Consider the following 16992-nt stretch of genomic DNA (forward strand, 5'->3'; position numbering starts at 1 on the left):
CAGCACTCCAATGACCTGGGCACGACTGGGGCTCCTGAGGTACCCTCTTGCTGAAATGGACATTTGGGGGTGCCCCTTCCTTCTATGTGAGTTGTGTGTATGGGTATGTGTAGGTGTGTATGTATTACGTGTATGTGTATGACTGTACACACACGCGTGCACTTTTGTGTGTTCTGGGAGCACCTTAAAATGTGCACGGCAAAGCACCAGCTCTTCCCCAGAGCTGCTCTGTGCTCGTCTCTTTCTCTTAGGACCAACCCACCATGCCTGACAGGTTCTCCCGTGCAGATCTGAGTTCTCACAGGCATCCCCTCCGCATGCGTGGGAGGCCTGGGGTGCGGGGTTATATTTTTTAGCATAAATTTTTTTGTGCGATGTATATATCTTCAAAAAAATACAATTTACAAAAATGTGGTGGGGGTTGGGACTGGGTTATATGGGAACCTCTTTTTTTATGCTTTTTAATGTAACAGTCCTTGTGATCTATTAACTTTAATTTTAAAAAAGTAAAAAAAGATCACACACCAACGCCCGTGGCATGTCTTAGGTGCTGCCAGCACAGGAGCATTCTCTCCTGCTCAAACCGCCCCCCTTCCAGGGCCCTCCCTGCGGCATCTCTTCAAGGCCCACCATTGAATTCTCCAGCGAGCTGTGGCATCGTCTCGCCTGCCGGGGAGTGGTCGGGAAGCCACGGCGTTTTGGGCGACGGGAGGCCACCCGCTTAGCAAGTTCGCCTGTGGATGTGTGTGCTCTGGGTGTGTGGGTAGGAGGGTCCCTGCAGCCAGACCCTCGAGAGAGGGGTGGGCCTGGGGACTCCACAGAGGCAGGACTGTTCAAAGCGCATGTGAAATTCTTACGGAGAATTGAAGCCGGCTAGTAAGATAGGGAGTCAGTAGACGGATCTGGAACCTGGCGGAGAGTCCACGTGGACGTCAGCAACCCCAAGACGGCTGCTGGGAGACTCCACCTCCAGGATCCTGCCATCCAGAACAAGACTTCCTCCAGAAGCCAGGAGAAGCCCCGGATGTTCCCAAGGACTTTATCACGGGGCCCTCAGAAGGGATTGACGGGTGGGGGGATCAATCAAACAGCAAACAGCGGGAGCCCCTCCCCTGCCATTAGCAAAGGGTGGGATAAGTAATGTTCAAAAAGCGGACGGTGAGGCCTGAACTGTGTCTCCTGCGCTGTCGCCTGTGGCCCCGTCCTGCCCTCAGTGCACCGCTCTCGCCGTTTTCCCTCTGCCACGTGGCCATGCAAGGGGTTTATAATCTGTAATGGGGAATTGTAGCTTGTCAATCAGCCCTCTTTATCACTTTTCACCCCCTTCCCCTCTACCTGGGACCCCTGCTCTGTTATTTCCTCCCATTTCTCGTCCCTCCCTTCCTGAATCAATCACTGGCCTAACTCACCCGACGTGCTCTTGAAATTCATTTCTGCAGCATAGTCAAGAACCTAGATAAAATCTGGTAACAGAAAGAACTCAGCTATTTAAAAAAAAACCTGAAGCCTACCACATATTGTATAATTCCCTTTATGTAGAATGTAAATTTAAATCAATTTCTACAGATGACAGGAGATTAGTGGTCATGTGGCTCTGAGGAAGGAATGCTAAGGGGTGTGGAGTCTTTCTTTTTTGGAGTAATGAAATTGTTCTAAAACGTTTGAGATGATGAATGTACATCGTTGTGATTAGACTAAAAGCCATTGATTAAACACTGGACAGAATAGCCGGAAACAGCAGCTCTGCACAGTGGGGGAATCAGAGGATTGAGGGGTGAGGAATTTTCTTTGTTTTTTGTTTATTATTATTGAAGTAATGGAAATGCCCTAATAGTGACTGAAGTGATGAATGCACAACTAAGTGATTATAGCAAATACCATTGATTGCCCACTTTGGATGAATCGTATGTTTATTAATATGCATCAATTAAATTAATCTATTAAAACAAAAAGCCCTGACGCCTGCAGTCCTGGCAGCGCTTAGCCTTTTCCAGTTCCGTCGCAAACCCCTGCCCCTGGCTCGATCTGGGCAAGCAGACCCCTCGGATGTGCCTGGGGGGGATGGTGTATATCTGGCTGGGAGGGCCGTCTCCCCCGAGGCCAGCCGCCTCTCTGGCCCGTTGTGCCGTGGCCTCCTCCCTCCGACGCCTGGAGACGCGCCGTTGGGGTGGCTGCTGGCCCCGGCTGCTGGGCCGGCCCTGTGGTCCGCGGTGCCCGAGCGCTTCCCGGCCCTTCTTCCTTGCTTTGGCCTCCTTATCTGGAAGAGTTCCCTGGCCCATTAACGGCCCCCCACACCCTTTCCTGCGTTAATTCTCTCCCGGCCGCGCTTATCTGGTTGGGTGTTGGCAGCGCCTCCTCCCTTCCCCTGGCAAGCGCAGAAGCTCCCCAGGGGAGGTTTCTGTCCTGCGCACTGCTCTGCTCAGCGCGGCGAGCACGGCCTGGCGGTCGGCCACTCGGAGTTGACCGAGGCCCCCGGGCCGCTGGGGCGGGAGGGGCCGCACAGGCAGCAGAGGGGCTTAGGATGAGCCCTGCCCGTGGGCTTCCCGGCCCCTGCCACCCTGGCTTTAGGAGAAGGTTCTGCTGGAAAGGGCCACTCTGGAAAGCAGCAAACCAGGCTTCTCTTTTTCTTTTCAGTGGTGGGTGGTGAGGGAAGGGGAAGGAAAGGGAGGCTGCCTAACTTGATTTGCAAGATCATTTCTAGGGGGGCAGGGACCACTGCTCACCATCATTCTGGGCTCTGCTCTTGAATGTGACTCAGAACTCTGCCTAGTGCTTCCTCCAGTTTCTCCCGGGTACAGAGACGCCCCTCAGACACACAGGGAGGCCGCCCGAGCATCCCACGAGGCCAGCTCGAGAGCTGGAAGAACTTGGACCACAGGAGGTATTCGCTGCTGTGCAGACACCTGGGCTTAGGGACGCAGGCCGCCCCCTTCCCAAGCCTCCCTGGCCAGCTGCTGAGATGTCGGTTTAGCCCAGCCCCCTAGCCTTCTGCTGGCTCCTCTCGGAACCACTGAGGCGATTCCATTCCAGGGGAGTCTGCGTGTGCCAGGGGCACCCCTCGGATGTGCGTTCTACCTGCTCTCAGGCTTCCTGGAGCACACCTGGTTGTTATACTGTCGCCCAGCCTGGAGATGGCGGGTGGTACTCTGTGTCCCACCAAACAGAGCCCACCTCCTAACGGCCTTCTCTGATCAATCTCAGACGACCCTGGAACGTTTTCTTCTCTTCTTGCCGTTGGGGAAGGAAGTCTGAATTGTTCCAGTCCCTGCACTGGAGCTCCGGGCTCTTGGCTGGGGTGGCGTCCTAGCCCTCCACTCTGCCTGCACAACCCTGTGCCACTTTTCGGGAAGGACACAGCTCCCGCGCCACCTCCTCCAGCCAGGCCTCTCCCTCCTTCAAATGTCCCAGAGCACCTTTCGGTGTTTGTCTCGTGATGGTCAGCTCTTTCCCCATCAGTGGTATTTCTGATTCTATGTCAGAGGCCACAGCTTCTTGAGGTCAGAGTCTTCATTCTCCCTACCTGGGCCTGGGGCCACTTGGTACAAGAGATAGGTCCCTTTCCAGGTCTCTGTCCTAATGGATCTTGGTCTACTAGAGTTTAGTCCAACTGGTTTTAAGTTTTTAAGTTTTGTTTTTTTTTGAGGTACCTGAGTCAGGGATTGAACCCGGGACTCCTATGTGGGAAGCTGGTGCTCAACGACTGAGCCACATGGGCTCCCGAGTTGGTTTTATCGTTTGTTTTTAGGAAGTACCGGGAACCGAACCCGGGACCTCCCATATGGGAAGCAGGTGCTCAGCCGCTTGAGCCACATCCACTCCCGTAGTCAGTCTAGCTGACTTTAAACATCCCATTTCCACTCTAACGGAAGTGCTGTAAGTTATGCAGACACACTAGGGAGTCCCGAGCTGGTGTGGGGGGCCTGGGCAAGCAGGGACTTGGCGGAGGAGCCAGTGAGGGGAAAGGATGACGGCAGCCAGCAGGTTCACCCGGCGGCCTCGGGGACCGGGCCTCGGCGGCAGCAGCTCTGAAGCCTGGGTGTCAAGTCCGTACTTCCCTCAGAGCCTTGTCTCCCCTCACTTAAAAGTAAGGTTCTGATCTATAGGGTGAAGTGAGCGCTGAGCAGACCGCCAGGTGAGCGAGGAGAATAATTCTGTGTTGTCCTAAGAGCTCCCTGTTCAGGGTCCCAGAGCATTCTGGTGAATCGAGCTCGTGACCATTTTCTCGGCAATGGTCATTTATTCATCTAATGGCTTTTGAGTTGTCTCGTGGCAGGTGCTGTGCTCATTACAGAAAAAAAAAAAAAAAGCCACAGTCGCTGACCTGAGGCTGTTCAGTCAGATGAGGGGGGACACGCGGGACCGGCCACCTGACGCCAGGTGGCTCCACGCACGTCACCCCAACTCATTCAATGCTCACAAGCGGGACCTGCCAGGGGAGCACACAGGACGGACCCTTATCTTGGCCTGGGGGGGCGGGAGGGGGATGAGGAGCGTGGGGTGGGCTCCTCGAGGGGCGCAGCCTGCTCCGTCCCAGAGTCCAGCGGTTGTGAGCCGGCGCAGCAGGCAGCAAAAGGCCCTGCGGGAGGCCGGTGGGGACTGTCGCGGGCAGCAAGTGAAGGATGCACTGGATGGGCGGGCCTGGGGGGACAGCAGTGAGGAGGCCAGAAACCACCTGGCCGCAGCCGACTCACCCAGGAGCAAGAAAAAGGCGGGAAATGTTCTCAGCAGGGTAGGAAGGAAAACCCAGGCCTCCTCTAGCTAATACTAGATGCGAACACGTAAGAAATGACGAGTCGCTGTCTTTAGAACAAGTTCGCAAGCACTTCTTTTCACCTTGCAAGGAAAAAACCCATCTGACTGCCGAGAGCGTGGGATCCTGGACATGGCTTCTCTTCTGATCACTGTTTGGGAGAGAGGTCATAAAAGAGGAGTTTTTACTACTCTAAGTAGGTTCATTTGAACAAAGAATTCTGTTCCTGGACAAAAGGAATCACGTACAAAGCTCCTACTAAATAAATGCCCTGTTGCTCCCATGTACTGTTCTGTCTCCATCCCTAATTTAAACTGGACCTCAGGAACTTTATTTGGTAGCAACCTTTCCTTGTTATGTTCTAAAGCAACGATCCTAAACAGAAGAGTTCTAGACTGATGGAAGCAGTAGAGGCAATCACGGGAGGCCTCCACTCTAGGAGGCCTGCTAAGCCTTCAACCTCTGGCTCCCTAGACTCACCCATTCACTAAATGACACCCAGCAGAGGCAGCCAGACGTGCCAGCTGTGGGAAAAGGCAGGAAGGGGGGCCACACGCGGAAGCTCTGCGGGAGCTTCTCTAATGCCAACTCGGCCCCCGGCCTCTTCAGTGGCTTGTTTTCTGGGTCTTCATTTCCTTATCTATAAAATGGGTAGGTAGAAAAATTTCCAATGTCTTCTACATTTCAGATAAACAGTTTACAGAGCAGGGAGGACGGTGGGGGGAGGTTCATGGGGGGGGGGGGGTGGACAGGACACTGACAAAGCAAAACACACCTCTCTTTTTGCCTCCGAGGCTGTTTTAAGCTCTAGTTCTAAATCAGTTTGCTGAAGAGGCATTTTTCGAGATTGACTAGGCCCTACCTTAGTCATTCTTTTAGCTGTAAAACAGTTTACCCAGGCAAAAAAGGAATTACAGTAAATGTTGGGATTTTATTTCTGAGTTAAGTTTTACCCCCTTAAACACTTAGTGTGTTTGTAGATTGTAAGACTATTAATTTCAACTCTATCAGTTGAGATACACAACTTTGGTTATTACTCTTAGGACGAATCTCTGAAAAAAATCTTTCTGGTACAAAACTCATATACAAATCAAACTGCAGAATTAGTTAAAATTCTATGCTCTGCACTTGTATACATCATCTGTGGCTCAGGTTAGGAAGCAACACAGCAGTTTGCTGACCTGAATGGTTTTGTAAACTTGTTAAAAATCACTCAACATGCTCCCTGAATTTTTAAAAGAGAATGTTTCTTTGAATTTACCCTTTTCCTCTCTGAATTGATTTTGGTGATGGGAGTCAATGAAATTATTATTTTTTGCCTATTACTCCCTTTCTATAGACCAAGTATTGTAAAAATCTAGTTAGAAATTCTTTCCCAAGGCTCTCATAGGCCTATTTCTTATGCGATGAACTGCTCCCCTTTCCCAAAGGCCCGTTTTACTACTTCCTGGTTTTTAAGCTATCATTGAAGTGGCACCAACAGATTTCTAATCAATAAGGTATAACTTCAGAAAGAATCAGAACAATTTCTAAAGATATGTAGCCCATCATGCAGGAAGCAGCTTACTCCACAGCTCTGGTTTCTCCAACTGCCCTCTGCAGCCCTTCCAGCCCTGGGGAGGGCAACGGTGGAACCTTGCACTCGGTTTCTTCTTCCTTAGGAAGCATGTTCTATTTAATGGACGTGTGCTTAAGTAAAGGGTTATTCTGATGACTTTTCTCATCCACTTGACTTCAACCAATACCATCAATTCTTCCAGGCCAACAATAAATAACAAAAGCAGGAAGTTTTACTCCATAAAGCACTAGTAAGATATTTTAATGAGGAAGAAAAAAACCAAAAACACTTTAGTCTCATGTTTCTATCGAAAGACACTCAAAACTAGTTTTTCCCTGCCCATCCCTTCTAAATGCAACTTTATTTTTGACCATATAATAAAGGCCAGTTTAAAGATTTTTTTTAAAAAAAGTTTAAACCTTTTTTAAAAAGATTAAACAACCAGGCTAGCAAAAAAGGTACTCAATACATACTTTCCTTATATCAAACAGGCTATCATTTCAATACAGTGTAACTATACAGAATATATACAATACACGTATGTTCACAAAGCAAACACTATAGGCTCAGAACAGATATGAAAAAACATGATATTCACATTGATTACAATAACTCTAAAAATGATTGTAACGTTGAAACGGCACTTAGTTTACAAAAATGTCACAAAAATATATATATATGTGTAGTCACCAAGAACTATGGTTCCTGTAAAATACTAAATAGTCAGATACTAGTATATAAAATGTGAAGTGCTGACATTGTGTACATTTTTAGGAAATAAAATCCAAACCATTTTTATTACTGTTGAAATTCAAAACAGTCAAACATGCCAAGGAATTTAGCTATGGCCACTGTCACCAAGCAGAGCCATACTTGAATGAGATGACACCTGGACACAGAGCTGGGGAGCTGGGGAGCTGGGGAGCTGGGGACTGGCACGGTTAAGAGAGCTGCACTAGTTCTTGGAGAGGGACAGAAGTCATAACACCCATCTACGTAATTTAATTCACATTTCCCCCTGGTAGTACCCTCTCTCAAGTTTCACAAAATGCCAGTGCCCCCAAAGAACCATGATGCTGTAACTGGCAGGGTAAAAAGACCCTCCCCCCAAACTGCCTTGATGCCAGGCTATAGGGAAAACATTAAAGCATGCATCAGCTAAACAAAGCATTCGGTCACCCAGCTGGAAGACTGTGGTACAGCTTCCTCCTGGGCTGGTTGCACTACAAAGTACTCCAGTATTTAAGTGGAGCCAGATTTGTTAGCCCTGTAAATTATCGAGCTACTATAGCAGCAAATATGAAATCACAGAAACTAAAACACAACTTTATTTAAAAATTCATTTGTTACATCAAAACAATTTTTCCTTCACATCAGTCTCCTTCAACCAAATGTCAATTTCTTCTATTAATTATGGTCTGTTACCGCAATATGACTTTCTCATTATGCTGCTCTGGAAAAAGTTCCTCATCTTAAGAGTATTTAAATTTCCTTTTAAAAATGGGAATTTGGGACTTTTAAAGTAAAAAAAAAAAAGTCTGCTCTAAAAGTATCTTTCACAAATATATATATTTAAATATTAAAATAGGCTACCTAGGATTTTTATAAAATGGCTTTTGAAGACAGCAGAGGCACAAAGAAGCCATATACTGTCCTTCAAGTTGGATATAAGGTGCCACGAGAGTGCCCTACAAAGAGGCAGGCAATTTATCTCTGATGCAACAGGAGGCACCAGTAATAACAGAAAAACTACATATATTATTGGGGTCTTGGATCAAAATCAAACTTTATTCTATTAGGGATTGTTGCTATATATATATTTTAAAAAAATACCTTGACATGTAGAAGCCATCACTTTGTACAAGAAAATTAATAAAGTTTATGATCTGACATCTTTCAAATACCTGATGTTTATTTCAGGTACCTGAAAGGTGAAAAGCAGTGCAACTTTCAAAAATTTAACGGACGACTCTCAGTATGAGAGACTTTACATAGCATCTGTCAACTTGATAATTAAATTGATAAATGAAATAAAGGGAAATCACCTAGAGAAAACAGATAACCTAATCATAGAAAAGTTTCTCTCTAGGAAACAGGAGTTTCTAGGAACTGCAGGAAAAGCTTCCGATTTTCAAATGAATATACTTCTACTAATAACCAAGGGAAAAGCTCTATTAAGAGGAGTCAATGGGACTTCTCTCAAAGTGGGAAATTTTAGTCTTCCTCAGTGGGTGATGCACTTTGGTAACCTGAACATTTGCTTTAAGGATGACTTTCCAAGTTGGTTAACTGAATAAAGAAATCTGGATATGGCCAGACTGGCATTTGGGAGAACAAGGTCAATTTAATGTTAAGTCACGACACTGTAGCTAGCCCCCCAAACCATCAAGCAGATAATTTATCAATAAAATCCAAGACCCAGGGCTTTAAGCTTTATCAGCAAAACAAATCAACTTAAAAGAGAGGCAATAATCAAAGAAATCCATTTTATAAACCAGGCACTTGAAACTGAAATCAAAAGTTTAAAAGCTTTTTAAGTTTCTTTCCCTTCACCCCCCTCAGTGGTGTGTACTCTGAAGTTCTTTGTAAACCACTGTGTACACAGGGTTGGTATTAGTTGGAACTTGTCTGGGCCCTATATAAAGGGAGTTTTCTTAACTAATGTAGCATAAACATTTTATTAAGGCAGTCTCATTTTTAGGATCTCGCCAAGCAGAGATTTCAGTTACCACCACCCAGCATTTCTGCTGCATTAAAAACTTGCAAAAACATGGAAGTATTATTTTTTCTATCATAAAAATAATCACTATGATGTAGTAGGAATTTTAACTATATTAGTTTAGTAAAAAGAAAGTTTAACTAATGTAGCAGTGACATTGAGTCTTCATCCCACAATTTCACATGGGCTTAACTCCCCATAAATAGAAGAATATTTCAATATATTTATAATCTAAAATGAAACATCCATTGAGTGGGCATTCCTTAGTTGAATCTGGAAATTAATTAACTCCAATTCATTGCTTACTCCGAATCATTATTGCTTTTGGCAAATTTGTCTGGCCGAAGGGTCTTCAAGAATACCCTATTGTCGTATTGTCAAGAAAATGTGACACTAATGGAGAAAAATGACTATAGGGAAAATAAGGAATAACTTAAATTTTGCTTGTTAGCTTAAAGCCTGTGGGAATATGCTTAAAAATATTCCTCATAGAAGTGTCCACCAAATTCTGTTCTACTGCTTCAGAAAAGAAAATCGAGTTCTACATCAAATTTTCAATTTAAATACAAATTAGGCACCTTAAGCTAACAACTTAAACAGTAAAAATGACATTTATTACCTTTTAACAACTTTGTGTATGTTTCATCCAAATGCCAGTTTTACTAATTGTTTTTCTCAGTTTAATATCTAGAAAATTATTTATTCTCCCTCACTTGAGTCTATATTTCAGTTACAATTTCACATTTTGCAGATGAGTGAAAAAAGAGTAAATGCTAAGTAAAAAAGTTTCTAATTCTCTTGCTCATCAGTTCCTCAAACCCCAAACTCCTCTCAGTTAAAGTGTTAAAATTTTAGGGCTGTTCCGTCTGTGTGGTATACTTGAACAGAATGGCCGTGGCATTGTATGGTAATGTGTTTTTCAGGGACTACAAAGCTACAAGAGCCTAAAACGTGATCTCAGAATCTTCAAAATGAGACCCATTATACCAGGTAACTGACCTCTATATAGATTGGGGTAAGAGGATAAAATAATGAGATAAAGAAAAAAAGATTTAATACAGCTTCCAAAAGCTCCCAGGGAAAAGTTTATATATGTATAAGGAGAGTCTGGTTCAGTAGTTAGAACATAACCAAGTTACCAACCTAAGGACATTATATATGGAAATTTTTGTTGTTTGTTTTTAAAACCAAAAGGACATGTGTCATACCGTAAACCAGGATGGCTGCTGAAATGTTAAATATAAGACTGAATGAAGCTATGTAAAATTTTAGTATATTCTGTCTTACTGAAATTGAGAACATTAAAAACTGGCAATGTAATTAAATGCATAATTACTTAAAAATTATAATCACTTGAAATTCAAAGAAAAATACATTTAAGTAGATTTAATGCATCCATTTCTAGAAAATGTAAAGTGTAAAAAAAATAGAAACCAATATTAATAATCCCTTTGTTTCTGAAAAATCACAGGCATGCTAGATACTTCCACTGTTAGTAAAATGTGCCCTTAGAAATGCAAAGATGGACTGCAGGAGCTGTAACATCCAGCACATGGAAAATATTTTGTTCATTTCTAAAGTATGTCAAAGTATGTCACTTGTATTTGGCAGATTAGATTTTTTTTCTTGTATAAAATGCTTACATTTTTAAAAAAGGCAATTTATCCCGCATCCTGAAATTTAAGCCCTTTAAATTACCAGTTACCCTCTTCAGAAAGACAGCTATATTTAAATATTCTAAGCTATATTTATATTGTTATACTAATAATCATCACTGATGGGATATTGTAACTGGCTTTCATCTTTTTGCAACATTTTCCATATAGTCTGGTAAAAACTATATATCCAGGCCTCCCTCACATTGGTGAATTTTAAATAAATCTAATTAAATACTATGTACAATTTCTTGCAGCTTAGTTTCCTAAAACAGATCTACAAACTAAATATTCCTAAACCATGTATCTAGAAAAATGCAGAACCTCACTGAAATAGGAAATACAAGGCCTTTGTATCATTTTATGTTAAACAGTGTTAATTACCTGTACTGATATAATTTGGGCAGTAGACAATAAGTCAGTATGCACTTTCACAGAATATTCAAATTTCCCATAAAACTTGGGAATCTGTGTAATTTGTAATTACCATCAATAATCTAAAATTTCCATTTGGGAAAGAACAGGCAGTGGTGGTCATCCTTCATCCTGAGAAGGCCAGAATGCCTCAGCGCTGCCAAAACTGTGCCAGGCTCTCTTAAGGTCAATGTCTCAGGGGACATGAAAACAAGCTTTCAACCAAGAAATTCCCAAATAATTCGTATACATTAAGAAACAAAACAAAATCCTATTCTTTCCTTCCTTCCTTCCTTTTATTTTTTAAAAATAATTCTTGGAACTGAGGGCAATGACAGGTTTCTGGCCATAATTATACCTAATCTTTGTTTTGCCAATATGGGATTTAAAAAGTAACTTGGAGATTTACCTCTTGGTAGGCATAATGGTTTTCAAAGCCTGTATGGCATTAAAAATAAAAACCCCTGGCCTTTCAGGTGAGACTCACCAGTACTGTCGTAAGTATCACAGCCTGTTGCAGAAAGTAATTCAACCCTTTAAGTAAAGATGCACAAACTGTGGAAGCCCATCACAACCTATACACGTTGTTCTTTTCCCAAAGAGTTAACAATACACTACCTAGGCTTGGGAGCAAGAAGAAAACAACAGGTTCAGGAGTGAAGTAAGGAGCCCAAAACAAGTTCAGGACAAAAGGATATGGGAAGAGACAGAATCTCAGCTTAAAGATCTCTTAATGAGTTTACTTTCCCCTCCTTTACATTTGTGAAGGGAAAAAAATAAATAAATGCAGAATCGGACAATTTGAAAAAATGAAACAATTAAATCACATAATAATTTAAAGATGCACTTTATTTTTAAGATCTAGAACCTGAATGAAATTCAGATCTTGTTTTGACTAAGGAACTGTAGTTTCTCTTTTCTATTCCTACTCTTTGGGTATATAAATAGAAAAAAAGTTATTCAAAGATTATTCATGGACTCAAGAATACTCAGGGTCAAGGTCTGTGATGCTTTCATGGCATCAGATGAAAAGTATACTCCAGTCAAGAGCATCCTAACTTCGACTATAACTAAGACGTTGCACTTTTTAGCAGCAAAAAAGGTGATAATCATTACTTTAAGGTTTTTAGTTTTCCTTTAGTCTTACTTCTTTTTTTAGAAATCCCTAACAGATTTATGAATCATAGGTCATTTTAATAGCCTTTTCTCATATTTTACATTATTGCTTATACTGTGTAGATAACTATAGTAACTGCCTTTAATAAACTTGGAAATATCTAAAAATATTTTGGAATAAGGACAATGCATCACTGTCATATGGGATTTTGTAAACAATCTTAGTTGGGTTAAGAACATAGCTTTAACAAAGAATTCTTTATTTTGTCCAAAACAGCACAACAAAAACATCTCCAACAATACATACACCTATATATAAAATATAGAATATCTCCAATATTTTTCCTTTGTAAGGTAGCTAGCCAGTATGCAAGAGAAAGTACTGTTGATGGGGCAAGAGGAAAACTGTTTTGGGCAGTGAACTAATCATCCAGGCACTAACATTCAAAGACCAGGTAAACATCAATTTTAATCCAAAAAGCGGTATTAAGAGAGTTGCTATGAAGCTAGGATTTAGGCTCCTTCCACTGCAGGCCTCCAGGCCTGGTCATTCTGTGCACAGCCTGACGCTTCTCAATCATGGTTCTTTGCCTTCTTTCATGGATGAAAGAAAGACGATTTGGAGGAGGAGTACTATAGAGGTACAAGAACTGTCTATCCCAACACCACTTTCTCACCAAAACAAATCATAGTAGAAATGACAAAGCTTAAAAGAATATGTTGGATTTCAGAAGTATTTACTCTAATAATTTTTAAGAAAGCTATATCATAAATACTTCTCAAAATCACAGGATTTACAAAATATTGTACAATGTCCTGAGTATAGACAGAAGGAAGCATCTACTCAGGCCACTTGCTGAATTCTGTTTAGGAATTTGTTTCTGGTGTAGCCTTTCATATCAGGAAGGTCAATGATTACTTGACTTCTTGACCTAATGATCTGTTCTTAGCCTACTTTTAACAATTGAAGAAGAAACTGGTATCTGTTTTAAGTCAACTGTTTCTCCTCAAATCTCTTAGTTTCTATTCTGTTTCAACATCGTGTTTTTGTATACTCACAGAAGCAATCTTTCAGCCAGGAAAAAAACATCAGTTGCAGGGCTTACAAAGTAAGAAGGGAAATTCTTTCCCAAACCCTTTTTTTGTTTAAAAAATTAAAATGAAATATACAAGACCAAGCACAGGCACTTTCCAAAAACCAAAAATGAAACCAAACCACAAAATTACTCAATAGTTATAGAAGACAGCTCTGATTTCGGGGGCTCATCTCTGGCCGCCTCGACACAGGCACTGGTCTTTGGCTGCTCTGGCAGTTCTTCTTCCTTGTCTGCCAGCCCACCAAGAGACCCCAAGGGAAAAGTGCTTTCACAATTCTGGGTCGAGGAGACCTGTGAAATGACAGGCATTTGGACAGAGGAGTTGCTTTCAAAACTGTGTTCTCCAAGATCATACTGAACGAGGGTCTCTTCTTGCTCCTGGTTTAAGTAGTCCGGTACTAGGAAATCACTAGATAAGAGGCAAAGGAAGAAATACAGAGTTAATTTTCACATCAACAATAGATAAAACACAGTAAAAAGATGAGATCTGTAAAACAAGATTGAGATTTTTCATTTCACTAAATCTTGAATGGAAGACTCTTATCTGAAGGTTAAAACGCAGGAACATTCAACTTATAAACCTTGCTAAACATGAACCAAAGCCATCCCAGCAGAGCCAAAGTATGTCAACTCTTCCTACCACCAAACGTAAGATTTATAATCACTTTCAGCATCACTTTGGACACCTGTTTAGTCTTTCTTGTTCTATGGTACAGAGTTTCTGTTTATAAAACAAATATAACAGCTTGCTCACTGAAGTAAGGATCACTGGAATAACTTATTGCTTAACTTTTTCTCACTTACTCACTGGTAAGAGGTACATAAACCCAGTACTATATTACTTCTTGGATAAAAGTTAGTTACAAATGACCTTATACATAGTTTTCTATATAAAATAGAGAAATGTAAAACAAATTTACATGTATCCTGTTATTGGATTTGGTATGTGAAAATATACCGACTATATCATATTAACAAACTATTAATTACAATATGCATCATCTAGGTTTAGTGATGTGACAACCAGATGTTCAGAATTAGGAATGATTACATTAAGCACAATGGATGCCTAGTTTGAAGGGAAAAACAAAATCTATGCGGAAATAACCTGGGATGTATTAAAAATATCTCTTTAAAAATAAAGGCGATTTAAAACGGAAAGGATTTAGAGAGATTTTATTTTATAAGAAACTAAGGATTCCTACAGATGTATAATTCTGAAAAAACATTAGGAAAATAAGCAATAGAATTTTCTATTTAGATGAGACCGTAGGACTCTTTCATTTTATCTTAAGTTTCAAGTCTCCTCATCCATAAAGTGACATGCTCAATAACAAAAGTAGTTAGTGACAGAACCAGAACTAGAAACCCAAGGTTTCCTGACTTCCTTGGATACCCTACAGACCAGAATGGTTAATTCTATTATATGTTATTAACATTAAAAACATGGAGCTCTAAATTGCAAGAAAAAAGATTTTATTTCACCTATGACATGCCTATTCATTATTGATGCTGTTTAATGTTTCTTATATTCTAGTTAGTAAGTGCATTTTTCTTTATATAGAATTTTGAAAAAATGAGGAATGGTTAAGAGTCTTATTAATATTCAGAGTCTGAAGTGATCCAATATTACAAAGTATCATCTGACTCAGTAATTTTCCAAATAAGATCTACTGAAGATCCACTACAGAATAACTTCAGCCATATACTATTTAAAACACAATCAAAAGGGTAAGCAGTCTACCTCTGGAGGAAAAGAGTTTCAATAACAACTATAAGAATATTTATATATATTCAGAAGATTCAGCAAAATTTTATCAGATCAGGAGATCAGAGTAGGGAAAGTAGGAATTATAAATGAATGTGACTGATTAGCTGACAACCTGATTTTAAAAGACCGTGGCAGGCTGCCCTACAAGCAGGAAAAGAGAGTGTAGAAAGCAGTTTTCCTGGTAGGTTTCTGTCGTGCACCTCACCTGCTCTGGAAGTAGTTTGCTAGCTCTGACGCTTCATGGTTCAGACTCCGCAGGTGCACGATTAAATTTCCAGAGTTGGTGAACATGGCGCCACATGTTTTGCACTCGTAAATCCGAGGCTTGCGGATAATGTGCCGGGAAACCCTCATGTGGTGCTTATATTCCCCGAAGGAAGTGAAAGTGGCACTACATATCTGGCACCGGAAACAGCGTTTACCTTCATGCTTTAGGCGATGCATCTTTAGCGAGTAAGCCCTGGTGAACTTTTTCCCACAGCGGTCACACTGAAAGGGTTTAATTCCTAGAAAATAAAGCAAAACAAAATATGTAAAAACAAAATAAAAGTACAAGGTCACAAACCTAACTACTTTCTGAACTATAATTCTGTTGCTATAGATAATCTGAAAAGACAAAAATCACTAGCATTAAAAATTTCAACTCAGTATCTCAGAAAAGCAACCAGAACATATGACAAGTTGCTAATGCTTGGAAAAAAAAAAGGCCTATGGAAGATAAGCTTGGTAATGTATATACTATAGCTGATTTTTTAATACCCGGCTAAGTCATCTATTTTACAGACTTTAAATACATTTTAACCACAGTATTTAATAGAATCAAACTTTCTATTTAACAGCAATTATCCATGTCATTGTAGTAGTGAGTTTTATATTGAAAAGAGGTTAAAATGATCAGAACCTATTCTCTATTCCCTATCTCAGAAATGAGAAGAAAAATGGACATTCGAATATCTCTGGTCATAATGATCAAGATAGAACCATCACTTGATGAACTGGCTTTTTGAATATTTAATGTAATACCGATAGAAAACAATATGTAGACTTAACTTGCTCATCAGGTCAGTGTTTCACCGTTAAGAATTCTGCTAAGCTTTTATGTGATCACTGAATTTTAGTTTCAGATCTGTTTAATACATCATTTATCCAAAACACCCCTCATACTAAAGAGCACTACATACCTGACTAAGAAGGGCACAGAGAAATTTAGGATTGCAGAATTAATGTATTATTCATTTTTAACTTTTGATTTATGAATAATTTCAAAGTTATGGAAAAGTTACAAGAACAGTATAAAGAATACCCATGAATACCCTTTCAACCCCTCTGCTTTACCACATGCACTCATGCTTCTCTCACACATATAACACACCTAATACAGCCACTATCTTATTTAGCTACTACTGCACACACACACCTTAGTAAGTTTTAATCGGAAAACTAACAACTGTGATAAATGTATTAAGGAAATGAATTCCTGACACCATACCATTTCAGCATCAGACCATGTTAATCTGTTCTCAGCTAACTTCCCAAAGATTTTTTTTGAACTCAAAAGCACCTGTTTTCTATTTTAACTGGGATTCCAAAAGGCAAGACCATCCAACCGCCGGGGAGAAGGGCATTACCTGAGTGGATGAGCATGTGCTGCTTTAGGTTCTGAATGCGCGTAAATCGCACCCCACAAGTTGGACACTGAAAAGGCCTGTCTGGACCATTCGGGCTCGGTCGTTCTGTACTGCTGGTGGAAGGAGCAATGTAGAGTTGGTAGGGATACTGAACATTTTCCAATCTAAAAAAAACAAGCCAAAAAAGGCAACCAGGCTCTGATTTTAGAGTTGAATGAACATTTCTATAGGTCAACTTAAATGAACAAAAGAAAAAAAAAAAGTAAAGAGTTTTTGAAAGTTTC

At 41.1% G+C, this 16992-nt stretch overlaps 1 protein-coding gene across 4 annotated transcripts in view; it reads right to left on the reverse strand.

The window, feature by feature from the left end:
* Nucleotides 1–6538: 6538 nt before the first annotated feature.
* The window catches only part of ZBTB44 (zinc finger and BTB domain containing 44), an 80046-nt gene continuing 69592 nt past the window's right edge, over nt 6539–16992 (reverse strand). For 2 of the 4 annotated variants that reach the window (XM_071212430.1, XM_058289371.2), the window contains 3 exons: nt 16709–16818; nt 15286–15586; nt 6539–13718 (listed from right to left, as the gene is read on the reverse strand). In XM_071212430.1, the coding sequence (XP_071068531.1) occupies nt 13436–13718; nt 15286–15586; nt 16709–16818 (694 nt within the window). In that variant the 3' untranslated portion in view covers nt 6539–13435. Of the gene's footprint in view, nt 13719–15285; nt 15587–16708; nt 16873–16992 lie in introns of all 4 variants that reach the window. The other 2 variants (XM_071212429.1, XM_071212428.1) reach the window with 2 other exon arrangements.

This window comes from Dasypus novemcinctus, chromosome 27 (assembly GCF_030445035.2).
Source record: "Dasypus novemcinctus isolate mDasNov1 chromosome 27, mDasNov1.1.hap2, whole genome shotgun sequence".
Lineage (NCBI taxonomy): Eukaryota > Metazoa > Chordata > Mammalia > Cingulata > Dasypodidae > Dasypus > Dasypus novemcinctus.